At 46.4% G+C, this 27369-nt stretch overlaps 1 protein-coding gene across 3 annotated transcripts in view; it reads right to left on the bottom strand.

The window, feature by feature from the left end:
- Positions 1–27369, bottom strand: part of LOC129852702 (myotubularin-related protein 13-like) — a 153738-nt gene that overhangs the window by 25684 nt on the left and 100685 nt on the right. For all 3 annotated transcript variants that reach the window (XM_055918293.1, XM_055918294.1, XM_055918296.1), the window contains exons 17-21: positions 18605–18673; positions 9951–10121; positions 9567–9841; positions 8289–8461; positions 7560–7633 (exon numbers count right to left, since the gene is read on the bottom strand). In XM_055918293.1, the coding sequence (XP_055774268.1) occupies positions 7560–7633; positions 8289–8461; positions 9567–9841; positions 9951–10121; positions 18605–18673 (762 nt within the window). The remainder of the gene's footprint in view (positions 1–7559; positions 7634–8288; positions 8462–9566; positions 9842–9950; positions 10122–18604; positions 18674–27369) is intronic.

Here is a 27369-nt window from a genome sequence, read left to right as displayed (position 1 = left end):
AAGGCTTTACCATTTTGTTAGAACAGACTGGTATTACTTATAATTTATTTTGTGTTGTTTACACTGTTCCAAACATGCAGAAAAATGATACTGTAATCTAACAGGACCTGTTTGTCACATACAATATGTACGTAGCTCTTGCTTCTATACCCTCCTTTTTATTGATCTCCTTATTGTTATTATTATTATGATCAACATTATAATAATAGGTTATATCGTTGTCATTAGCGGTCTTTGTATAGTAGGCTTGTATATCCACCATCGAGCTGAAGGCAAAAGAGCGCACCCTGTTTAGTCTTAATAGCGTAAATTACTTAGGCCTATATTTGAATATACAGTATAGGCAGCTGAATCAATCAATCATTCATTTGTTCATGCCATCACAGCATACGATACATTTCTACTTTGAAATGCAATCAAGCATTTTAGCGTTAAAATTAAATAAAGGGAGATTTCAATAATTAGCCCAAACAATAAATAAATAAACCGCCATTCATGAATGCATGCGACAGTTTTCAGTCTGCTGTAATAAAGGTTTTATACAGTATATATATATATATATTTTCTCTGGTACACTTATTTATTTAGTGTTGTTTACACTGTTCCAAATGGTCAGGAAAGATTACAATATAATTTAACAGCAACTGTTTGGCACACATAATACTCATACAACGCTTGCTCAACTAAGTCAAATGTCTTCCACAGATCTGACTTCCCCTTTCCCTCCTGAGCAACCAGTAAACATTTGCCCGTTTCTAATTGCTTTTTCAGGTCCTCCGCATCCATTTTGCCGTCACGTGTTACGGTACTCATAGTTTGTTATAACCAATTTATTGATGTGATTATGATAGGTTATAGGTCAGGCACTATTGGTCATGTGCATGCGATGCATACATTTTTCATTTAAAGAGAGCAAGCATTGAGGGAATAGGGAATGTTTCCCCCAAACAAATTAGGTATTTTGGTAACAGAACTCTTCTGTCAGAAACAAGAAACAAAATAGTTGTAATTATGTTGCAGCTTCAGCACGGACAGCGCGAGAAACGCTTGCTGTGCTGTGGTGCCTGTTCACTGCAGCAGGGAGGAGAGAGAGAAAACACGCAACAGTCACACAGGCACTCACTGTCAGTTCATTTGAACACAGCATGGCCATCCGGCTCCCTTCATTCATGTGTCTTACTTATTTCATCAAACAGTGGGCTTAAAGCGTCGGAAAAGCTCAGTACATACACAGTGCCTTTGGAAAGTATTCAAACCCCTTCACTTTTTAGCCTTATTCTAAAATGAATTAAATAAAACATTTTCCTGATTAATCTACACACTACCCCATAATGACGAAGTGAAAACAGGTTTTGAAATTGTTTTGCAAATGTATAAAAAATAAAAAACAGAAATGCCTTATTTACATGAGTATTCAGACCTTTTTCTATGCGACTCAAAATTGAGCTCAGGTGCATACTTTTTCCCATTGATCATCCTTGATGTTTCTACAACTTGATTGGAGTCCACCTGTCGTAAATTCAATTGATTGGACATGATTTGGAAAGGCACACACCTGTTTATATAAAGGTCCCACAGTTGACAGTGCATGTTTGAGCAAAAACCAAGCCATGAGGTCGAAGGAATTGTCTGTAGAGCTCAGACAGGATTGTGTCGAGGTACAGATCTGGGGAAGGGTACCAAAACATTTCTGCAGTATTGAAGGTCCCCAAGAACCCAGTGGTCTCCATCATTCTTAATAATGGAAGAAGTTTGGAACCACCAAGACTCTACCAAGAGCTGGCCGCCCGGCCAAACTGAGCAAAAGGGGGAGAAGAGCCTTGGTCAGGGAGATGACCAAGAACATGATGGTCATTCTGACAGAGCTCTAAAGTTCCTCTGTGGAGATGGTTGTCCTTCTAGAATATTATCCCATCTCTGCAGCAAAGCAAAGTACAGAGATCCTTGATGAAAACCTGCTCCAGAGCCCTCAGGACCTCAAACTGGGGCGAAGGTTCACCTTCCAACAGGACAATGACCCTAGGCACACAGCCAAGACAACACATGAGTGGCTTCGGGACAAGTCTCTGAATGTCCTTGAGTGGCCCAGACAGAGCCTGGACTTGAACCCGATCTAACATCTCTGGAGAGACCTGAAAATAGCTATGCAGCAACACTCCCCATCCAATCTGACAGAGCTTGAAGGGATCTGCAGAAAAGAATGTGAGAAACTCCCCTAATACTATTTCCCCATAATAACTTTTTCAAGCAGAAATTTGCATCCTGTAGCACAAACTCAAAAAAGTTCTGGGACACTGAAGTCCATGGAGAATAAGAGCACCTCCTCCCAGCTGCCCACTGCACTGAGGCTAGGAAACACTGTCACCACGGATAAATCAACGATAATTGAGAATTTCAAAAAGCATTTTTCTACGGCTGGCCATGCTTTCCACCTGGCTAGCCCTACCCCGGTCAACAGCCCTGCACTCCCCACAGCAACTCGCCCAAGCCTCCTCCATTTCTCCTTCACGCAAATCTAGATAGCTGATGTTCTTAAAGAACTGCAAAACCTGGACCCCCTACAAATCAGCCGGGCTAGACAATCTGGACCCTCTCTTTTTAAAATGATCTGCCAAAATTGTTGAAACCCCCATTACTAGCTTGTTCAACCTCTCTTTCGTATCGTCTGAGATTCCCAAAGATTGGAAAGCTGCCGCGGTCATCCCCCTCTTCAAAGGGGAGACACTCTAGACCCAAATTGCTACAGACCTATATCTATCCTACCCTGCCTTTCTAAGGTCTTCGAAAGCCAAGTCAACAAACAGATTACCGACCATTTCGAATCCCACCGTACCTTCTCCGCTATGCAATCTGGTTTCAGAGCTGGTCATGGGTACACCTCAGCCACGCTCAAGGTCCTAAATGATATCATAACCGCCATCAATAAGAGACATAACTGTGCAGCCATATTCATCGACCTGGCCAAGGCTTTCGACTCTGTCAATCATCACATTCTTATTGGCAGAACCACATTCTTATTGGCAGCCTGGTTCACCAACTACTTCTCTGATAGAGTTCAGTGTGTCAAATCGGAGGGCCTGTTGTCCAGACCTCTTGCAGTCTCTATGGGGGTGCCACAGGGTTCAATTCTCAGGCCGACTCTGTTCTCTGTATAAATCAATGATGTTGCTCTTGCTGCTGGTGATTCTCTGATCCACCTCTACGCAGACGACACCATTCTGTATACTTCTGGCCCTTCTTTGGACACTGTGTTAACTAACCTCCAGACGAGCGTCAATGCCATTCAACTCTCCTTCCGTGGCCTCCAACTGCTCTTAAATGCAAGTAAAACTGAATGCATGCTATTCAATCGATCACTGCCCGCACCTCCCCGCCCGTCCAGCATCACTACTTTGGACGGTTCTGACTTAGAATATGTGGACAACTACAAATACCTAGGTGTCTGGTTAGACTGTAAACTCTTGTTCCAGACTCACATTAAGCATCTCCAATCCAAAATTAAATCTAGAATTGTCTTCCTATTTCGCAACAAAGCATCCTTCACTCATTCTGCCAAACATACCATCCTACCGATCCTCCACTTCGGCGATGTCATCTATAAAATAGCATCCAACACTCTACTCAACAAATTGGATGCATTCTATCACAGTGCCATCCGTTTTGTCACCAAAGACCCATATATTACCCACCACTGCGACCTGTACGCTCTCGATGGCTGGCCCTCGCTTCATACTCGTCGCCAAACCCACTGGCTCCAGGTCATCTACAAGTCTCTGCTAGGTAAAGCCCCGCATTATCTCAGCTCACTGGTCACCATAGCAGCACCCATCCAAAGCACGCGCTCCAGCAGGTATATCTCACTTATCACCCCCAAAGCCAATTTCTGCTTTGGCCGCCATTCCTTCCAGTTCTCTGCTGCCAATGACTGGAACGAACTGCAAAAATCACTGAAGCTGGAGACCCATATATCCCTCACTAGCTTTAAGCACCAGCTGTCAGAGCAGCTCACAGATAACTGCACCTGTACATAGCCCATGTGGAGCCCATCCAACTACCTCATCCCCATACTGTATTTATTTATCTTGCTCCTTTGCACCCCAGTATCTCTATTTGCACATTCATCTTCTGCACATCTACCATTCCAGTGTCTAATTGCTATATTGTAATTACTTCGCCACCATGGCCTATTTATTGCCTTACCTCCCTTATCTTACCTCATTTGCACTCACTGTATATAGACTTGGCTTTTTTCTACTGTATTTATTATTGACTGCATGTTTGTTTATTCCATGTGTAACTGTTAGATGTGTCGAACTGCTGAGCTTTATCGTGGCCAGGTCGCAGTTGTAAATGAGAACTTGTTCTCAACTAGCCTACCTGGTTAAATAAAGGTTTAATAAAATTTTAAAAAATTACAGGTATGCCAAGCTTGTAGTGTCATACCCAAGAAGACGCGAGGCTGTAATCGCTGTCAAATGTGTTTCAACAAAGTACAGAGTAAAGGGTCTGAATACTTATGTAAATGTTATGTCAGTTTTTATTTTTTATTTTTTATTTTTCATAAATTAGCAAACATTTAAAAAAGAACGTTTTTGCTTTGTCATTATGGGGTATTGTGTGTAGATTGATGAGAAAAAAAATAACAATTGAATCAATTTGAGAATAAGGCTGTAACGTAACAAAATGTGCAAAAAGGGGGTCTGAATATCTCCCGAAGGCGCTGTAGTTGATTTTATTCAAACACATAGGGTTTGTCTATATAAGGAAAAATATACGTTTAAAAATGTCGACCAATAGATTAGTTGAACAGATGACTTGCGGTCAACCAACATTTTTTTGTTGTTGTCGGGGACAGTCCTAATGTCAACATATCAGTGCATTAGATAAGGATAGATATCAACACACGTCACACCTAAACAGCTGAGCATATCTAAGACAGAAATCTACCACACACACAGACATCATTATCATGTCACAAAAGCAACACATCCACACAGTGTGTTGCACACACACTCCGCATCATATAGCGTTATACACAGCTACCTACAGTCACTGATGCATTACCAAGAAAAGCAAAGCATGTGCTCCGTGGAGACTGATCATTAGTAATGCTCCAAGTCAATCACTTGGTCCCTAGGTACATGCAAGTCTTTACATTTATTTACAACTACAATAATTCATTTAGTTCATTTTGATATATGCATTTAGTGTAGTCTGCGCAACATATTTTTAACTCAAGTCTTACCCAACACTACCACAATCTATTGATTTACATGCTTCAAGAAATGCTGGAGGATCCAAAGCATACCCCTCATCAACGAGCACTGACAACTGCTGAACATCTGCTTTGAGGTGCTTCGTAGCAACCTGCAAATCCGAACTCCATTCCACTGTGTTGGAAGTCGGTTTCTCTTCAGCTCCCCAGCAGAGCCAGGTCTGAAGGCAGCTGGTCTAACACTGCTCTGCCTCTCTAGCTCATCAAACTGTAGCCAAGTTGAGCACTCTAGTGTGAGGGGGCCTAGACAGTCAATGTCAGAAGGTCATGGTTCTGTGCAGTGTTCATATCTTCCATGGGGAACAGAATGGTGTCACTGGTCCCTCAGAGCACAGCCTTTACACACAGAGTGGGGGGGGGGGTGATACATGGAACCTGAAGGGACAACCATGCTAAGGTCAAGCCAGTCCAGTGGCTGTGCAGTTGAGTTTTGGTCTAGTCTGGCCAAAAGATAAGAGGAACATGGTCCTGCTGGTGTTGGATGGCCCAGGGCCAGGGGCCAGTGTGTTAAAGGCCCCAACGGTCCCCCAGCACCCCGATGAGGCTGCCAGCTGGAACTCTAAGTAATCACCCCTACACACACACTAGACAACCCACCCAGCTACGCCAGAGATATAAGAGCCAGCGATACCAACTTATCACAGTGACCCTTTTCACTGCTTGTAGCTTGGAGTGCCCAAGGTACACCAGTACGTCCAGCTCCCTTAACTGATTGTTTAATCCCGACAGACCCAACAGCACTACCTCCTCCTCTCCCTGAACCTTGGGCCAAAGCAGTAGCAGGTTCCATAGAGGCAAGGACAGCTCCAACTCCAGTCATAAATCTCTGTGCTGATGGCCCACCAGGGTCATTACTGCACTTGTTTACAGAGTTCACAGGATTGAATGTGCTGCTGGCAGCAGAGCTGTGTGCAACGTGGTCTCAGCTATGAATGTCAGACAAAGCCCTGCCAGACAAACATACAAATCAATTACACTGGACCTGACTGGGCCCGCAGTGTCCTGGGAATGAGCCGACCAGGGGGAGAGACCTCATCAAGAACTGGCAGTGTGATAAGGAGCACAACAGCATCACTGTAAGAACCCCAGTCTGATGGTTGATGACCGCAACATTACTGGAATCATAGGCACTTCAGCTACAGAACACCACTTCCAGGAGAATAGAGATTCTAACACCACTTCCAGGAGAATAGAGATTCTAACACCACTTCCAGGAGAATAGAGATTCTAACACCACTTCCAGGAGAATAGAGATTCTAACACCACTTCCAGGAGAATAGAGATTCTAACACCACTTCCAGGAGAATAGAGATTCTAACACCACTTCCAGGAGAATAGAGATTCTAACACCACTTCCAGGAGAATAGAGATTCTAACACCACTTCCAGGAGAATAGAGATTCTAACACCACTTCCAGGAGAATAGAGATTCTAACACCACTTCATTATTAAAGGACACAGGTTTACTTCAAAGGCACAACAAAATTACTCCATTAATGAGATTGATAAAATGTTGATGACAGCTTACAGAGTTTCAAATGGTACTAATATTCATGATTGATAAACTACATTTCTATTCAGACAGAGAACTCAGTGGCCCAGTGCAGGGCAGCACCTACCTTCTGAATGGGTGGCCCAGTGCAGGGCAGCACCTACCTTCTGAATGGGTGGCCCAGTGCCGGGCAGCACCTACCTTCTGAATGGGTGGCCCAGTGCCGGACAGCACCTACCTTCTGGATGGGTGGCCCAGTGCAGGTAAGCACCTACCTTCTGGATGGGTGGCCCAGTACAGGTAAGCACCTACCTTCTGGATGGGTGGCCCAGTGCAGGTAAGCACCTACCTTCTGGATGGGTGGCCCAGTACAGGTAAGCACCTACCTTCTGGATGGGTGGCCCAGTGCAGGTAAGCACCTACCTTCTGGATGGGTGGCCCAGTACAGGTAAGCACCTACCTTCTGGATAGGTGGCCCAGTACAGGTAAGCACCTACCTTCTGGATGGGTGGCCCAGTACAGGTAAGCACCTACCTTCTGGATAGGTGGCCCAGTACAGGTAAGCACCTACCTTCTGGATAGGTGGCCCAGTACAGGTAAGCACCTACCTTCTGGATGGGTGGCCCAGTGCAGGTAAGCACCTACCTTCTGGATGGGTGGCCCAGTGCAGGTAAGCACCTACCTTCTGGATAGGTGGCCCAGTACAGGTAAGCACCTACCTTCTGGATGGGTGGCCCAGTGCAGGTAAGCACCTACCTTCTGGATGGGTGGCCCAGTGCAGGTAAGCACCTACCTTCTGGATAGGTGGCAGCCTCCTGCTCTCCCTGTGGACCGCCTCCAGAGTTTCCATCTGCATGGCCACGATGCCTGGGGTCAGAGGTCATGACCAGTTAGCACGATGTCATGCACACACAAAAACACATAAGTTACCCAACCCAGGTATACATAAACACATGCTTGTACACCCCTAATTACAACCCCAGGAAGCCAATATTTACAGATTTGAAGGCCACCACCAACAGTGAGCTACAAACGTATTGGGATGATACAATGACTATGAGGTTAAAGTGCAGACTGTCAGCTTTAATTTGAGGGTATTTTTATCCATATCAGGTGAACTGTTTAATCAAGCTTGTGACTCTACAAAGTTGTTGGATGCATTTTCTGTTTGTTTTGGTTGTGTTTCAGACGATCTTGTGCCCAATATAAATTGTAAATGATGTAGTGTCATTTTTGAGTCACTTTTATTGTAAATAAGAATATAAATGTTTCTAAACACATTAATGTGGATTCTACCATGATTACGGATAATCCTGAATGAATCGTAAATAATGATGAGTGAGAAAGTTAGACGCACAAATACAGGGTTAAGTGATAAAGCTGACAGAATTAGGACAGCGGGAGTTTGCTCCTGAAGTCAGAGGTCATGGTGCTAGCTACAGCGCTCCGGGATAGAGGTGTATTGGGGTTTAATTGACGTTGTATTTGGTAGTATTGAGGTTGACTGGGGGTCGTACGGTACCTGGGATCATGCTATGCAAACTCTTGATGTGGTCCTGGCTGACGCCACTCTCTGTGCACACCTTGTCAATGAAGCGGGCGATGAAGCGTACCACAGAGTTGGCCACGTCGCTGTTCTCAGAGTCCTCAAAGCCACTCTCTGTGTCAAAGCTCTCCGCCATACTGCCTGCAATACTGCAAACACACATTTAGTCGGACATTAGTCTGCATTCATGGCATGAGAATAGAACAGGCTGCAGAGAGGGATGCTTGAAGTTTTCCCAGAGATCCACATGACGATATAGTGTGCCTGAGGTCTGTGAGCATGGCACACCAGCAGTCTGGCGAGAGGTGAGCTGTGATGCCAGGACCGCTCACGCGTTCTCTTGGCCACTTTTCACATGGGACGGTGATGTAACGTCCAGCGGGGTTTACAAAACACACAGATGAGATCCAGAAGTCTCTCTGTGAGAAACAAAACAAGTCTGGAGCAAGAACCAAGAGAGAGAAAATAACAACCAAATAAACAGTGTGGCCATCGCGCAGCCCCCCCCCCCCCACCAGCCCCCCCCCCACCATCCCCGAGCCACTCATGAAACCAGCGGCAAAACAAGAACTAAAGGATTCAACATGGTGTAGGCTTCAACATTCTCCATGTAAACAACTCAAAGGGCCTAAAATCTCCGGTAATACGCTTCAGAGGGGACTAGCTAGGGGGCTACCATACAGAAAGTGAAAGTGAGAGAAACTGGAGATATGTCTTTGGCAGACCCTTCTCCATTTCTGAGAAAAGGCACACGTGCAAACTTTCTAAACTTGGTACACATCACATTACTCTTAGCACAGAGCAGTGGAAATCCCAATCTTTGTTTCTTTTGGCTGAGTGGAGGTCCCCCCCCCCACAGACAGGCTGAGTGTTAACCACCCTGGCAGACTTGAGGCTGAAACTCCAGCAGGTGATAGGACAGCCAACAGGATGGGCAGGATATGGCTGAGGAGGTGCTGTACACTGATCCGTTTTAGAGGAGATCATGTACACGGTAACGTCATGTCCGCCCACACACTTAACGTCACCTTATTACAAAGTACAAAATACTCCCCAAGCAAGAGCGTTATCATCCTAGATAACAGCCTTACATATGAGTTCTTTTTCCGATCAAGTGCATTTCACTCTAGAGGGCGCTTCTGTGTGCTGTGCCAAAATAACTGTTGATATAGCTGTGGGGAATAGTTAGGTGTCAGATTTAACTGACTGAATATCAGTGGGGTGCAGTGAGGCGCAACCAGCTGCTCTGCTTGCCTGTTGGTGACGATGCTGTTGCTGCCGCTCTCCCAGTCAGCGACGGGGTTGGCTCTGAGCAGCTTGTTCTTGCTGGTGTCCAGGGGGACCAGCAGGTAGACCAGGAGGCTGGCGTAGTGGATGGCCTGGCTGAACACCGTGCTCTCCTCGTTCTTCACCAGCTCCTGCTGCTTCTCCTTGCTGAGGCAGGGCCAGGCGCGCAGCTGCTCCGCCGCCAGGTCCATGGCCGTGCGCTCCGAGGCGCTGGGGGCCGCCGGGGGCAGGGGACCTTGCTCCTGAGGGGAGAGAAAGATATGTGCTTGTTTAGTGTCATTCTGCAAATGGGGCTAAAAAAGTGATAGAAAAACAACCATTATTTGGCTTTGAAACCTCTCATTCGTTTACCTTTAGCCTGGCAGTGATGCCTAGTTTGTCTTCAGGGGCGGTGAGGTACAGGGCTCGGATCTGGTTCTGGACCTCGCTGTAGAACGTGGCCTCCCAGAACTGCTGATTGGTCCAAATGGGATGGTCCTGGACACAGGTGTAGGCAAACTGGCTCACGCCAGCCGGCAATTTCTGCAGACAAGAGGGAATGTTTTGACAGTAAGAGGCTGAGGAGTAGACGTTTTCAACAGCTTACACTGAAGCGCTGACCAGACAAACGTTCAGATGTGCTGAGGGTCTGCTTTCGAACATACAAGAGAGCAGTTTGGGCTCAACGTCTCACAACTCGTGAAACTAACTGGGCTGTGGTGAGCATAGCTTGTAAAGACGATCATTAAAACCTGGGTGGAAATAGGAAAATAATCCAAAGCTGCCAAAGGTTTCAAGTATAATCAACCATTTCTCGTGGGCTGTAAGTTTTCAACACATATAACACCACACCAAGAACGTCACTCTCCCGCTCTGGATGAGTACTAAAAACAGGGCCCTGCTGTTTTTCCACGGTATGAATAGTGAAGTGAAGCACCTGTTTTCACACAGCACCTAGAGAGAACAAGCAGCTCTGCTAAAGCCATGAAGACTGTTCCTATGTCCCGATATAAACACATGAATGTTGGGCAACAGCTAAGGCACCTACTAGTCCCGGACCCAAGAACACAGAGTGCCAACACTGTTAATAAATTAACATCCTTACAACGCCCCCCACCTCTATGTTCCCCTCCTCCCCCCTGGCCGAGTCTGAAGGCCATGTGTCTTTCTTGAGCGACGCTCAAGCCTCTTATTAGATTATTTCTGATTTCTTCCCTCTGAGCCTGACACAATACAACACAGGGCTGTTCATTATCGCTTTGGTTCTCCCTGAATGACCAGCGGCAATGGGGCTACTGTAGTTACCAGAGGCTGCAGAACTAAAATGGCTACAGTCCCGGCACCTTGCTGAGGCTTACCCGAGGGCAGGGGATCGAGCACAGAGCCCTGGGGGAGTGGGAGAGCAGTGTGCGGAAGTTCAAAGGTGAGACTGGGGCTGGAAGTGACTCCAGTATACGTTGGCCTGTGTATCTCATCATCTCTCCTCTCCAGAGAGGTTTGAAGGCCGTTGGAGGGCAGCAGTAGACCGCCTGCTCGGCTCCCTCCCTGCTCAGGACAGCCCTATACCTTGAGTAGTATCCCTCTGATATAAATGATAAATCCACTGCTAAACCTCCTCTCTAAACCACTGTCATAAAGACATAATTCACCTCCAAATGTACGCAGTCCATCAGAGCGCAGCTTTATATCGTTAAGGAAGTATGGCGGATGACGCCAATGTCAAAGCTCGTACGGCTAGTTTCATTTCCCCCGGGAATGTTTTATACACATTACATTTTCACAGGAAGGCCGTGTCTTCCGCTAGTACTCAGCCATTTCCAGGGAGCTAGCCTAACAACCCTCTGTCGACAGAGACAAATCTGACACGGCCATAAGTGCTCTCAGGACAAACTGTGGCGCTAATAGACTTACAGATTACCTGATTGGATTAACGAGTCTAGACTAAATGCACAGAGCACAGAGACCGAAAAAGAGCACAGTGTTAAAGGATGGAAAGGAATGAACCGTGGCCATTCATGGAACAGTGGCTAATATGAAAAACAAGAACAGTAGACGCGTTAATGCAGCTGTTATTCTGGGACCTGCACCAGAGAACAATATTTACAATATTGTCATTATACTCTCATGTCATATGGTGTGGGGGTCTTGCAGCACATTGAGTGGAGGTGTGTGTGTGTGTCTTCTCCTGTTAAACACACAGCCTGCTCAGTTGTCTGGAGGTCAGGTTGACCACGGTCAGTTGGCTCTCCCTGCTTTGATAGCAGAGGGGAACCAGGGTCTAGGCTGAAGTCAGAACCTACTACACAGAGCAGAGGGACAAGAGAAGACAGATGGAGGGATGGAGGTAGACGACCCTCAAAAGAGACCCATATGAACGCTCCACTTGCCAAATGCAGAAGAGGAATGCAGGAAAATAAGCAGAGAGAGCACACAGAGAGCCCAGAGAGAGAGAGCACAGAGAGAGCACAGAGAGAGAGCCCAGAGAGAGAGAGCACAGAGAGAGAGCCCAGAGAGAGAGAGCACAGAGAGAGAGCCCAGAGAGAGAGAGCACAGAGAGAGAGCCCAGAGAGAGAGAGCACAGAGAGAGCCCAGAGAGAGAGAGCCCATAGAGAGCCCATAGAGAGCCCAGAGAGAGAGAGCCCAGAGAGAGAGAGCCCAGAGAGAGAGAGCCCAGAGAGAGAGAGCCCAGAGAGAGAGAGCCCAGAGAGAGAGAGCCCAGAGAGAGAGAGCCCAGAGAGAGAGAGCCCAGAGAGAGAGAGCCCAGAGAGAGAGAGCCCAGAGAGAGAGAGCCCAGAGAGAGAGAGCCCAGAGAGAGAGAGCCCAGAGAGAGAGAGCCCAGAGAGAGAGAGCCCAGAGAGAGAGCCCAGAGAGAGAGCACAGAGACCGAGAGAGCACAGAGAGAGCACAGAGACCGAGAGAGCACAGAGAGAGCACAGAGACCGAGAGAGCACAGAGAGAGCACAGAGACCGAGAGAGCACAGAGAGAGCACAGAGAGAGCACAGAGACCGAGAGAGCACAGAGAGAGCACAGAGAGAGAGCACAGAGAGAGAGCACAGAGAGAGCACAGAGAGAGAGCCCAGAGAGAGAGAGAGAAAGCACAGAGACAGAGAGAGCACAGAGACCGAGAGAGCACACAGACCGAGAGAGCACAGAGACCGAGAGAGCACACAGACCGAGAGAGCACAGAGACCGAGAGAGCACACAGACCGAGAGAGCACACAGACCGAGAGAGCACACAGACCGAGAGAGCACACAGACCGAGAGAGCACACAGACCGAGAGAGCACACAGACCGAGAGAGCACACAGACCGAGAGAGCACACAGACCGAGAGAGCACACAGACCGAGAGAGCACACAGACCGAGAGAGCACACAGACCGAGAGAGCACACAGACCGAGAGAGCACACAGACCGAGAGAGCACACAGACCGAGAGAGCACACAGACCGAGAGAGCACACAGACCGAGAGAGCACACAGACCGAGAGAGCACACAGACCGAGAGAGCACACAGACCGAGAGAGCACACAGACCGAGAGAGCACACAGACCGAGAGAGCACACAGACCGAGAGAGCACACAGACCGAGAGAGCACACAGACCGAGAGAGCACACAGACCGAGAGAGCACACAGACCGAGAGAGCACACAGACCGAGAGAGCACACAGACCGAGAGAGCACACAGACCGAGAGAGCACACAGACCGAGAGAGCACACAGACCGAGAGAGCACACAGACCGAGAGAGCACAGAGACCGAGAGAGCACAGAGACCGAGAGAGCACAGAGACCGAGAGAGCACAGAGACCGAGAGAGCACAGAGACCGAGAGAGCACAGAGACCGAGAGAGCACACAGACCGAGAGAGCACACAGACCGAGAGAGCACACAGACCGAGAGAGCACACAGACCGAGAGAGCACACAGACCGAGAGAGCACACAGACCGAGAGAGCACACAGACCGAGAGAGCACACAGACCGAGAGAGCACACAGACCGAGAGAGCACACAGACCGAGAGAGCACACAGACCGAGAGAGCACACAGACCGAGAGAGCACACAGACCGAGAGAGCACACAGACCGAGAGAGCACACAGACCGAGAGAGCACAGAGACCGAGAGAGCACAGAGACCGAGAGAGCACACAGACCGAGAGAGCACAGAGACCGAGAGAGCACAGAGACCGAGAGAACACAGAGACCGAGAGAGCACAGAGACCGAGAGAGCACAGAGACCGAGAGAGCACAGAGACCGAGAGAGCACAGAGACCCGAGAGAGCACAGAGACCGAGAGAGCACAGAGACCGAGAGAGCACAGAGACCGAGAGAGCACAGAGACCGAAAAAGAGGTCAAGGTCTGGCTAGGGGATCCCAGGATGATGATGTTCGGGTTCATGACACGACTTGAAGGAAAAGGTGGTAACTCTTCAATAATACAGTATTGCCCATATAGCTAGATAGACAGTGAGAGAGAGAGACATATACAGAGAGCTCAGGGTGTGTTCATCAGCTCTAAAAAGGGAGATACGATGTCTCATAGCTCTGATGGTTGACCTGTACTTATCTGGACACTGGAGGAAAAGTGGCGTGTTTGATCCGTGACCAGCCTTGGGCAACAAAATCGTTTCTGGCTGTTTTGGAGCAAATCACTGGGCGTCCATGGGTATAAAAATAGACATTCCGTTAGAAGTCCTTTGTGACAGAGACACTGGGGGAAGAAAATAACCCGACTTGGACCAATCAAGCGTTATAGATTTATTCCCCATTAATCCCTATTGTGTCATGAGTTATTTGCATTCTGTAGCACTGAAGACGTCGCCATCCAAACGATGTATTTATACAGATGACCGAGTCAAACAAACAGAGACGACATGTTGAAAAGCGTGGAACAAACAAGTCCATTATGCCATAAGTATACATGCGGGATGTACTGTTTACATAAATGTTCTACCATGCAGAGTAAACAGAGACGAGTCCAGCTCTAGACGTCTCACAGGGACACAAAGGTCACGACGTAAATCATCCGTTCTCCCCAGGACCAAACGTAAAACAGCGAAAACCTTCCAATCTCTCCACGCACAAACTGGGGCAGAAATCATTTAAACAGTCCATTGGTTTTCTGAGTCCAGAATCATGTTTGGGCTTTGACTGCTGCCGCGATGCATCCAATTGAAATTAAACCTCAGAACCAAGAGGTAGGCAGATCTCTACTCTTGGTCTACATTCAATTGCAACAATAAAAGCATGATAAATATGTGAGTTTATTAAAAGGGCACAATAACACAGAATCAAACAGTGCTGACGCTTGTAGTAAGATGGGGTTTATCAGAAGTAGTATATTTCAGAGGAATTCAGAAACATTTATACAGAACAATACAACAACCCGTCACTGCTAACTGAGATATGGCCTGTACAAAGGTTGCATTCGGTTTAGGTAAACTACTTACTGAGCCCAAGAGAGCACGCCAACCCAGTTTAACCCAAAAGCTCATGTCAAACACAGTTAAACCTGTTGGCTGCATTATGATGACATCACCAGACATATAGCCCTCGAAAGTAAGTAACATATGTTGTTCCAAGATTGGTTAGTTTTGCAGACCTCACTGTGCAGGCTGCCAGACAGACCTCACTGTGCAGCCTGCCAGACAGACCTCACTGTGCAGCCTGCCAGACAGACCTCACTGTGCAGCCTGCCAGGCAGACCTCACTGTGCAGCCTGCCAGACAGACCTCACTGTGCAGCCTGCCAGACGGACCGAGGGAAATAAGGGGCAGAATATAGGTCAATGAAAGGCGGCTCTTCAGTTTGAACATTTGCCCAAAACACAAACCAAACACACACAATGTCTCTCGCACAAACACTGTGGGAGCGGGCACATTGCTGGGAAGCGTCCCACATTCTGTTGTGAGGAGAGGTCGGGCAGCAGCACTGTGGGCTGAAGACAGTCCACTGAGGGGGTCCAGACTAGCCAGGCTAAAGCTAAGAGAAAGAAGACCACTGTGACAGGACAGTCTATATTCATCAGATTAAGTTGGCTTAGGCTTTCATGAACTGTCACTCTACCTTAAGACTTAGGGGATTTACTATAAATATTATACTGTAAAAGGGTAATTTTAATTTAGAGTGCGTTTCTGGGGGCAGCCTTCCGATAGGTGCATTGTAGGGATTGAACACATTACATACTGTGGTGATAAAACCCCGGGATGTGAAGCCCTGACCAAATTTCTTCCAGACCCGATCCCCAATTCTCATTGTAGTTACTGCGGGCAGCAGAGGTTGACGGATTGAGAGGCTCTGTGGAAGATGTCAATGAGGAGTGATGGATAACAGGTACAGGTGGAGCAGCGGTTTTAATAGGAAAGGGCCTTAAGCCAACTGACCTCGTTGGGAGGGGTTGAGGGGATGTAGAACTTCCTGATAAGGTGATAAATACTCCTGGGGGCAGAGCATGAGGACTGGCTGGAGTAAAAATAACGATACAGTAACAAGCAAGGCGGATGTCGTCAATGGCACGTGCTACCGTACTGTGTATTGTGTTGATCCCACCTTGCCACTGCAAGACGGGATATTATGTACAATTCACTATTTACACGGATGGAATTACACTTCAGGAAAGCAATAGGCCTGCTCTTGTAAAGTCATCTACATGAGAAACTCAAAATAAGAACATGTTTATAATGAAACTATGCAGCAAATTCACGCGGCAAGCCTGGGCTACTGTGGTTACGGAAAAAAGGTGTAAAAAAGTAGCCTAATCACTCAATGCCACTTGAGCACTGATTAACTAAGTCTTTCTATGGAGATTACAGACAGTGTGTGTGTGTGTGTGTGTGTGTGTGTGTGCGTGCGTGCGTTCGTGCGTGTGAATTCCGCTGTCCAAATGCCTTTCCGGGGATACCTCTGGCCCAGTTTGAACTACCATTGTATTACAGGTTCTCCCTACCCTGGCATGACCCACAGGTAAACACCTATCAGATCAGCTTCACCTTCTAGGAAATCTAGAAGGTAAAGCAGGTTGTCTTAACTTGAGGGCAGGGTGCTGTTGTAGTAAGGTTGAAGGGCTTAGCAGTTTAGTACTGAAGCTAGGAGGTTAGGAGTACTTGGACGCAGATGTGCAACATGTACCCGAGACGTGTTATTTTCCTTGGTAGTGTAATAAAGTCCATGATGAAGGAAATCAGAGCTAATCTTCCATGAAAAGGTATGCAAATAATCTTAACCATAAGACCCACGTCAAAACCACTCCATGGCAAAGAAACAAACGGTTCTGGTTGAAATTCTCTCTTTTTGGCTTTGTAACGAAACACATGTACCGCTGAAAGATTATTTCACATTTCATCTGCTATTTTGTCACGATTGTCACCTGGATACAGAGAAGACACTCCTTCTGTTCCCGGTTCTCTCAGCAGTGTCCTACAGTAGACTGTCATGGTCCTATACTACAGCGTGGCGTAAACCCAACACTCCACTGGTTCCTTCATCTGCTGCCAAGCATGCTTTTGAACAGCCCCATAACAGTCAGTGTGGTAAAGTCAAAGACTATGGGGAAATGTGGCAGGATGGGGGGGTAGAGTAAAGCAAAAGGATGTAATTGACTATCGTGCGATGCTGAGATTATCCCGAGAATCTTTGTGGAACGTTGTGAACCATCACAAGGTGCTCTGTTTTTTGGGGGATATGTTGTTTTCCCAGCTTTTTCATAGGGTTTTTTCATCACACAAGAGATTACACAATATGGACCGTGGTGGATTCCTGCGCTCTTGCTTTTCGCCATTTGCGTGACCACATGCTGGACTCTACAGTTAATGCCATTCCTTTGGAAATCTGGGAGAAATCTGTTGCGTTCTGGAGCTCACGATATCATTCCTTCTCATTCCTCCCGTGCCAGAAACTGCTCCGTTGAGAATGAGATGCCTCTCAGGATTCGTGTCTCTTTCTGAAAACCTGGTGATAAAGGTCCTTTAACGTAATCCTTTAATCAGATTGTATGGTGACGTAAAATGGGGAAACAGGAAAAAAAACGACAGGAAATCCAATGCGTTTGGGCAACGGCTTTCAGATGTCTTAATGAAGAGGCAGAAAGCTGGAGCCTAGGGTCACAGTGTTTTGTTAACAACTTGACGGTCACAGAGAGACACTGTTACTCCGTTACAGCAACAAACCAAACTATGAACAATGTGCTATAGTGGGGTCTGTGACCACTTGACTCAGGTTGTGTACAGAGACAACTCTGCTCTCACCCCCATTACATAGCAGGTAACACTGTGCACCTGTATCAACAAACAGAGACAATTCCCTTGGTTTTATTTAGATAATTTACTATGTGTGTACATTTCCAATGCCACTGTGGTCTGATAGAATGGTTAACCTGGCTGGGAAACAGAGAGAGAAGGCTTATCACAGAGCGTTACATCAGCCTGTCCTGTAAAAACAGGGTGAGTCATATAATGGCAGAGAGTGGGCGAGGTCCAAATTCTGTCTCTTAGGGTCTGTACCCAATGCAGGGCAACAGCCCACAGCTGTGTCTGTCGCCGTGGCAACAGCAGAGCGGTGGGGACATATTTGTGGTGCGTACCGCAGCAACCAAGTTTGATCACGGGAGGTTGGAAACCACAAACCACAGCGGCCCTCTGGGCTTTGGTGTGAAGTACAGTTCTCACCCTCTTTATCCTAATGTGGCTCGTCTGAGAACAAACGGGACAATTCTCTGTCCCCTCCCCTGTCCCAGAGCTGCATGGTCAGAGGCTTGGGAAGTCTTTTGTCCTGCTTGGAACACAGCTCCTGACATGAGGTCAAAGCATGCTGCATGCACCAGAGGCAACCTTCAGAACAGGACCAGTGCCAGGACAGCTGGGATATCACACCCCATCCCTTTTCTATTATTGCCCCCCGTTGTAAACACCCTCCATTAGGAAAGCTAGCTTGTGGTGAATGCCAGGTTATCCTGCCCTTGATTGAGCAATATAATCAAAAGGACCTGCTGGGTGACTCTCTATCCGCTCTGTGGAATGGAATCTCCCAGTCAGTCACTCACCCGGTAAAAGGCTGTCGTCAGTGGCAGCAGGGCGGAGGCGACGGTGTACTCTTCAGAGCTGGAGCAGTCCTGTGGGTCACACAACAGTGGAGTGGTGAGGTCAGGACACAGCAAGATAATGTTACAGAAGCAGGTCAGGCCTCCAAGTACACCTGTTATATCACTATCGGTCAATAAGGTCTGGGCAGTGCACCTCTCAAAAAAACATTACGTACGAGCAAAACCTGATGTAATTTTTGCAAACAACTAATAATAATTGAAGTAATTTAATTTGTTGGTCATTTCTTGTTGTGCATTCCTGCTCCAGATTACATCCCAGAGTTTCCGGGATCAACATCTACAAACGTATTGAATAAAACCATGAGATTTTGTTGCATAAAATCACAAATTGTCTTGGCTTTAAAATGCAACATCCATTAGTCAAGCACCATGACGAGTCCCAAAAAAAACAGACATTTCATTTTTTAAACAGCTTAGAGCGCAGCTGACAATTTTTTCTCCCATTTTTACACCACTCACAGAACGCATCTGTACTGGGGTCTATTTGAAATAAAATAAGTTGTATTCAATGGAGCATTAGAGATAAGCACGGCATTCCGGCAGATAGTACAATACATCCAGTAGAACTGGGGACTTAAGGGCCAAAATAAAATGGCTCATATTGAGAACAGAGAGACTGGATGGGAAAATGAGAAAATCTGAAAAGGACCCAATTCGGACCCAAAAGAGCTCCACACACAGGAAATTGGTACTTATCTCCATGAGCTTTGTTGGGATTTATTTGTTCAACTGGGAAAATGAGAATGGCCGCCGGAAACTTGATTTAAGTCCATGTCAAAACAGCAGAGCTGATCCTGATCTGGTGCCGTGTCTCATAACCCTCACAGGGACCCCAAGGGCAGGATACGTCGTAAATCACACACACACACGCACACACACACAACCTATCTTTCATACACATAGGAACAAACACTTCATAACACGCACACATTCGACAAAAACTTTGCATTTTCACAAAGACGCACACCACCTCAACCACACGATCAGAGCCTCTCATTTTGTCAGGAGGGGGGGGGGGGGGGGGGGTAAAAGGATTGTGACAGGAATGCTGGACTTGCCAATGGAGAGGGGGCCTTTTGAATAAATCCCCCATTCCCTCATACCTTCCCAAAAAACTGAGGAATGTACAGAGAGGAGACAAATGCAAAACACACGGTCTTCAGCTAAACATGAAAGCCTGGCCCCCCATGGACCGAGCGATATACTTTCTTGTTTTCCCCTTGCAGTTCGTTTTTAGTTATTTTGGGTTGCGGTTGAATGCTCCAGTTTGGAGAGCCACCAAAGCTTTGTTTACCGGCATCCTTGACAATGCCGCAGGTCACAGAGGTTCAAAGAACCCAGCGAAAACTCTCCAAATAACTCCAGGAGCAGAAGTGCAAGGGCAGAAAAATGGAAACATTTAACAGAGACGTCGTTATTCAGACAAAAAGACCACAAGGTCAGAGGAGCCAAGTCTGGGCTAACATTTCATAAAGCATCGTTGTAATTCATCTTTCCAAAACACTGTACTGTAACGCCTTGAGCCGAGCTTGTCAACATCAAAAGGCAGAAGCATTGATTCAGAGCATGAAGAAGAGTCATAAGACCAAGCCATGCTCTGCTATCTGTAAAAAAACAGACTCAGTGTACATGTTCATATGTCATTCTGGCACAATCCCGTTTACTTTATGCAACCTCAGTATCATCTACAAACAGGGCCGCGCTGTAATCTGACAGAAGAGGGAAAGTGATGTTCTTCAAGTGCCAAGTTTAGGGAAGACATGAGGTCTTAGAAGCAGCTATCCAGGTTAGCGCCATGATTTACTGTAGTTCAGAACTTCCCAGGCCAATAGGTCACAGCAAGCCATATTGAGAGTATAAAGACGCCCAACTACAGTGAGGCTGAATAACTGAAAGGCGGCAAAGCGTGAGGGAGACCCTGATGCTGCTGACCTATGTAGGCTCTACTGCATGTGCTTGGAGTTATCCCTGGTTCACCAGCAGCACATATCTCTGTTTACATTGAGACAGAGGAATGCTGCTGTTTATGATTCGGGACGCTGCAGTCGCCGCAGAGCCCAGCGCATACGAGCACATGCAAGAGTGCAGGGGTGGGGCGTGCGTGTATAAATGTATGTGTGTAAGCGCATCTGTGTACAGAAGGGTGAGGAGAGCAACGTGCACTCCTGCAGCTCCGCTTAGGAAGGAGGAAGCCATCTCCCCTCTTTTCTCCATCTCTTTCATTCTCTCTCAAGGCTGTGGTTCACAGATGACTCATGATGTTTTGCCCCTGATAAACACGTAGGCCTATACTCAGCAAACAAAAACCCTGGACCTGCACGTTTAACGTGGCCCCATGACAGGAAGTGAGCAGAGAGCAGCTTCCTGCAGACTCCAGACACCTCTCCCTCAGCGCTTTCCAGGAACCATCCGACTGAGACAGCCATTTAAAAGTATAGAAGGGGAGCTGGAGGAGGCTTTTATGAGGCTGCTGTGCTGTGGTATTATTCATACTCACTGGGTCAGAAACCATAGAGCATGAGCCATACTCACTCATTATAAGCTGACTCATTGACAAACAAGCACAATACTGAGTACAGCCGTGCACACAGACACATACTACAAACTATGGTACGCAAATTGAATGTCAGAAGCATGGAATAAAATCACTGTTAGCTTCCTGGCCTGTACTGTTTACCTGGTCCTGCTGGCTGACATCCAAGGGGCACGGCTTTATCTGTACATGATAACGATGCTCGTGAGAACTTCCCAGTGTTGTCGTTATGTAAGCCTGTCCAACCAGTCCAGAGACTGACCGATCTACAACCAAGCAGAGCAAGAGCTTTTCACAGCAAGAACCCACTCCTCTTCTCACAGAGGATATTAAAAGGAGAGCAGGAGAAGTGGAGGACTCTAAATGAAACCTTAACCAAGTTACTGTTCAGGTCCTGGAGGGAGGAAGGCTGGAGACCCTGTGTGAGACTGTCAAACACAGCAGTACATCCTAGTAGAGAGGAGGGCGAAGAAAACATCACATGATATTGAATGAATGGGAATCTGTGGACACTGCTCACTTTAGCAAAGCCATGAGTGCAAAATATCACTAAAAACAATCTGCTCAACGCTAAACCTTGATTGAGGAGACTAAACTGCTGGGTGTAACCCTAGATAGCAAGCTGTCATTGTCAAAACATATAGGCTCAATGGTTATTCAAATGGGAAGAGCTCTGTCCATGATAGGGCATTGCTCTGCCTTCTTGGCATCTCAGTCAACCAGACGGGTCTTACAGGCTCTAGTTGTCGCACCTGGACTACAGCCCAGCTGTGTGGTCATTCACTGCAAAGAGGGACATAGGTACAGTGGCTTGAAGAAGTATTCACCCCCCGGCAATTTTCCTATTTTATTGCCTAACAACCTGGAATAAAAATATATTTTTTTGTGGTTTGTATCATTTGATTTACACAACATGCCTACCACTTTGAAAATGCAAAATATGTTTTATTGTGAAACAAACAAGAAATCAGACAAAAAAACAGAAAACTTGAGCGTGCATAACTATTAACCCCCCCAAAATCAATACTTTGTAGAGCCACCCTTTTCAGCAATTACAGCTGCAAGTCTCTTGGGGTATGTCTCTATGAGCTTGGCACATCTAGCCATTGGAATTTTTGCCCAGTCTTCAAGGCAAAACTTCTCCAGCTCCTTCAAGTTGGATGGGTTCTGCTGGTGTACAGCAATCTTTAAGTTATACCACAGATTCTCAATTGGATTGAGGTCTGGGCTTTGACTAGGCCATTCCAAGACATTTAAATGTTTCTCCTTAAACCACTCAAGTGTTGCTTTAGCAGTATGCTTAGGGTCATTGTCCTGCTGGAAGGTGAAGCTCTGTCCCAGTCTCAAATCTCTGGAAGATGAAACAGGCTTCCCTCAAGAATTTCCCTGTATTGAGCACCATCCATCATTCCTTCAATTATGACCAGTTTCCCAGTCCCTGCCGATGAAAAACATCCCCCCATTATGATGCTGCCACCACCATGCTTCACTGTGGGGATGTGGATCTCGGGATGATGAGAGGTGTTGGGTTTGCGTCAGACATAGCGCTTTTCTTGATGTCCAAAAGCTCTATTTTAGTCTCATCTGACCAGAGTACCTTCTTATATATGTTTGGGGAGTCTCCCACATGCTTGGCAAACACCAAACATGTTTGCTTATTTTTTTTCTTTAAGTAACGGCTCTTCATGGCCACTCTTCCGTAAAGCCCAGCTCTGTGGAGTGTACGGCTTAAAGTGGTCCTATGGACAGATACTCCAATCTCCGCTGTGGCGCTTTGCAGATCCTACCAGCGTTATCTTTGGTCTCTTTGTTGCCTCTCTGATTAAATGCCCTCCTTGCCTGATCACTGAGTTTTGGTGGGTTTTGGAGGGCGGCCCTCACTTGGCAGGTTTGTTATGGTGCCATATTCTTTAAATTTGTTAATAATGGATTTAAAATGGTGCTCCGTGGGATGTTCAAAGTTTGGTATTTTTTTATAACCCAACCCTGATCTGTACTTCTCCACAACTTTGTCCCTGACCTGTTTGGAGAGCTTCTTGGTTTTCATGGTGCCACTTGCTTGGTGGTGCCCCTTGCTTGGTCGTGTTGCAGACTCTGGGGCCTTTCAGAACAAGTGTATATATACACTGAGAGCATGTGACAGATCATGTGACACTTAAATAAAGTCCACCTGTGTGCAATGTAACTAATTATGTGACTTCTGGAGGTAATTGGTTGCACCAGATCTTATTTGGGGCTTCATAGCAAAGGGGTTGAATACATGTGCACGCACCACTTTTTAAATATATTTTTTTATAAAAAAAAAAAAAAAAGGTTCAATTTGGACTATTTTGTGTATGTCCATTACATGAAATCCAAATAAAAATCTATTTAAATTACAGGTTGTAATGCAACAAAATAGGAAAAACGCCAAGGGGGATGAATACTTTTGCAAGGCACTGTAAATTGCAGTTGGTCCAGAACAAAGCAGCAAGTGTGGCACTTAGATGTACACGGAGAGAAAGTGTCAGTAACATATGTCAATCTCGCCTGGCTCAAAGCTGAGGAGAGATTGACTGCATCACTCTTGGTCTTTGTGCGAGGTATTGATGTGTTGAAGGTACTGTTCTCCTGGCATCCGCCAAACCCAGATTTGTCCGTCAAACTGCCAGATGATGAAGCGTGATTCATCACTCCATAGAACACATCCAATGGCATTGCACATGGTGATCTTAGGCTTGTGTGTGGCTGCTAGGCCATGGAAACCCATTTCATGAAGCTGACATTGCTTCCAGAGGCAGTTTGGAACTCGTGAGTGTTGGAACCGAGGACAGACGTTTTTTACACGCTACACACTTCAGCAGTCGGTGGTCCGGTTCTGTGAGCTTGTGTGGCCTACCACTTCACGGCTGAGCCGTTGTTGCTCCTAGACGTTTCCACTTCACAATAACAGCAGTTACAGTTGACCGGGCAACTCTAGCAGGGCAGAAATTTGATGAACTGACTTGTTGGAAAGGTGGCATCTTATGAACATGCCATGTTGAAAATCTATGAGCTCTTCAGTACAAGCCATTCTACTACCAATGTTACTATGGAGATTGCACGGCTGTGTGCTCAATGTTGTACACCTGTCAGCAACAGGTGTAGCTGAAATAGCCAAAGCCACTAATTTGAAAGGCTGTCCACATACTTTTGTATATATAATGCATGTAGGCTGTGTGTGGCATTTTAAATGTATGTAGTTTAGTCCTTGACTAATAATGTGCTGTACTATGTATTATGTCATGTTTCATGTGGACACCAGGAAGAGTAGCTGTTGCTTTTGATCCAAACCAAATGGGGAGAGCGCAAGCAGGTTCCCTGACTCTCACACCCTAGTATGAATGGGGTTGTAGCCAATGTTCCCTCCACATTTGTGGCCTGCTGGAGGTAATTTTGCAGGGCTCTGGCAGTGCTCCTCCTTGCACAAAGTTGGAGGTAGCGGTCCTGCTGCTGGGTTGTTGCCCTCCTACAGCCTCCTCCACGTCTCCTGATGTACTGGCCTGTCTCCTGGTAGCGCCTCCATGCTCTGGACACTACGCTGACAGACACAGCAAACCTTCTTGCCACAGCTCGCATTGATGTGCCATCCTGGATGAGCTGCACTACCTGAGCCACTTGTGTGGGTTGTAGACTCCGTCTCATGCTACCACTAGAGTGAGAGCACCGCCAGCATTCAAAAGTGACCAAAACATCAGCCAGGAAGCATAGGAACTGAGAAGTGGTCTGTGGTCACCACCTGCAGAATCACTCCTTTATTGGGGGTGTCTTGCTAATTGCCTATAATTTCCACCTTTTGTCTATTCCATTTGCACAACAGCATGTGAAATTTATTGTCAATCAGTGTTGCTTCCTAAGTGGACAGTTTGATTTCACAGAAGTGTTATTGACTTGGAGTTATATTGTGTTGTTTAAGTGTTCCCTTAATTTTTTTGAGCAGTGTATTATGTGATATCCCTGTCCCTGTCCCGTTAGGCTAGTCAGCTTTTTTGATGAGGATGCTCCCGGATCCAGGATGGGTATGAAGTAAAGGTTAAGGACAACAAAGTCAAGGTATTGGAGTGGCCATCACAAAGCCCTGACCTCAACCCTATTGAAAATGTGTGAACTGAAAAAGCATGTGAGAGCAAGGAGGCCTACAAACCTGACTCAGTTACACCAGCTCTGTCAGGAGGAATGGGACAAAATTCACACAACTTATTGTGGGAAGCTTGTGGAAGGCTACCCAACATTTTTGACCCAAGTTAAACAATTTAAAGGCAATACTACCAAATACTAATTGAGTGTATGTAAACTTCTGACCCACTGGGAATGTGATGAAAGAAATAAAATAAATAATTCTCTCTGCTATTATTCGGACATTTCACATTCTTAAAATAAAGTGGTGATCCTAACAGACCTCACTGACAGGGAATTTTTACTAGGATTAAATGTCAGGAATTGTGAAAAACTAAGTTTAAATGTATTTGGCTAAGGTGTATGTAAACTTCCGACTTCAACTGTACGTGCAGATGAGGATGTACAAGTAGAAATACTGGTGTGCAAAAGAGCAGAAAACCAAAAACAAATATGGGGATGAGGTAGGTAGTTGGTTGGATGGGCTATTTATAGGATGGGCTGTGTACAGCTGCAGCGATCGGAAAGCTGCTCTGACAGCTGACACTTAAATTTAGTTAGGGAGATAAGTCTACAACTTCAGTGATTTGCTGAGTAGCTGAGTAGAGTGTTGGAAGCTATTTTGTAAATGACGTCGCCGAAGTCAAGGATCGGTAGGATGGTCAGATTTACAATGGTATGTTTGGCAGCATGAATGAAAGAGGCTTTGTTTCGAAATAGGAACCCGATTCTAGATTTAATTTTGGATTGGAGATGCTTAATGTGAGTCTGGAAGGAGAGTTTACAGTCTAGCCAGACACCTAGGTATTTATAGTTTTCCACATATTCTAAGTCAGAACCGTCCAGAGTAGTGATGCTAGTCGGCCGGACGGGTTCGGGCAGCGATCGGTGAAGAGCATGCATTTTGTTTTACTAGCATTTAAGAGCAGTTGGAAGCCACAGAAGGAGTGTTGTATGGCGTCCAAGCTCATTTGGAGGTTTGTTTTGCATAGACCTACTGCAGCTCTGATTGGTTATGGTGCACCAGTCTGTGTAGAATATGGGCCCCGAGTCATGCCTGTCAATGCAATAGAATCCTACTCCAATGCGCTCTGCCTACAAGAAAATCTCTTGCACAGTTAATTTTGCATACTAAATCTTGCATAGTTTGTTTTGTTTCAGTATATTACATTGAAAGTGACTAATATTGCATTGATTCGATCACAATTGCTGCAGTAGAGCCAAACGTTGCTAATGTCAACTAAATGGGAAACTGTAGAAAGTTGAATGAAGTTCAATCTCGTGCTTCTCTGTGCGGGCTTATATTTCTTCTGCGTGGAAGGCCGATGTGAGCTGTGCCCTCAGCTTAGAGGGAACATTGGTTATGGCCCATCTGGCCAATAGCATCACAGCATTGGCCAGCCCAGAGTACATCTGAACATATACTAATCTAGAATGGATGGACCTACAACTTTTCTCCTACACCCAACAACCCCCAGCAGGTGAAGGAGCACATGTGTGAATGACATTCTGACAGCGTTTTGTGAGCACTGTCATGGGGCCCATAATTCTCTCTGATAGGAAATGGTTGAGATGCCAGGATGCATTTTACCCCTTTTTCCACAGCAGGGCTCCGCTCGCCTGGCCTTGCCTTGTGCAATGTCCACTTTCAAACCTGCAACAGCAGGAGGGGGAGAGAGGGAGGAGAGGTGCTCTGCACAGCGGCTGCACGCACACAGAAACAAATAGGCTCCCCATTAGTGCAAATACTCCAATTAAGGTCAGTCGTGTCTTTGAGTCATGTGGCTGTCAAGTAGGAGATACGACTTAAAACAGCTGCAGAATGTTTACCACATACACAGATAAGATGCGTCCAGCACCGATAGCACTGGCATCCACTTTGGACAGTTTAGTCAGCATCTTACTGTAACAGTTGAGGTCAAAGCACTTGAGGAATGGACGACTAATGTGTTTGGTCAGAGCTCATTGGTTTTCAAAGAAGTTGTGTAAAATGTGGGTTGAGGCCTGACAGGACAGGAACACGAAGTAGTAACACTGC

Source organism: Salvelinus fontinalis, chromosome 4, assembly GCF_029448725.1.
Source record: "Salvelinus fontinalis isolate EN_2023a chromosome 4, ASM2944872v1, whole genome shotgun sequence".
In the NCBI taxonomy this organism is placed as follows: Eukaryota; Metazoa; Chordata; class Actinopteri; order Salmoniformes; family Salmonidae; genus Salvelinus; species Salvelinus fontinalis.
The sequence above is the reverse complement of the archived record's forward strand: the minus strand, read 5'-3'. Positions and strand labels throughout refer to the sequence as shown.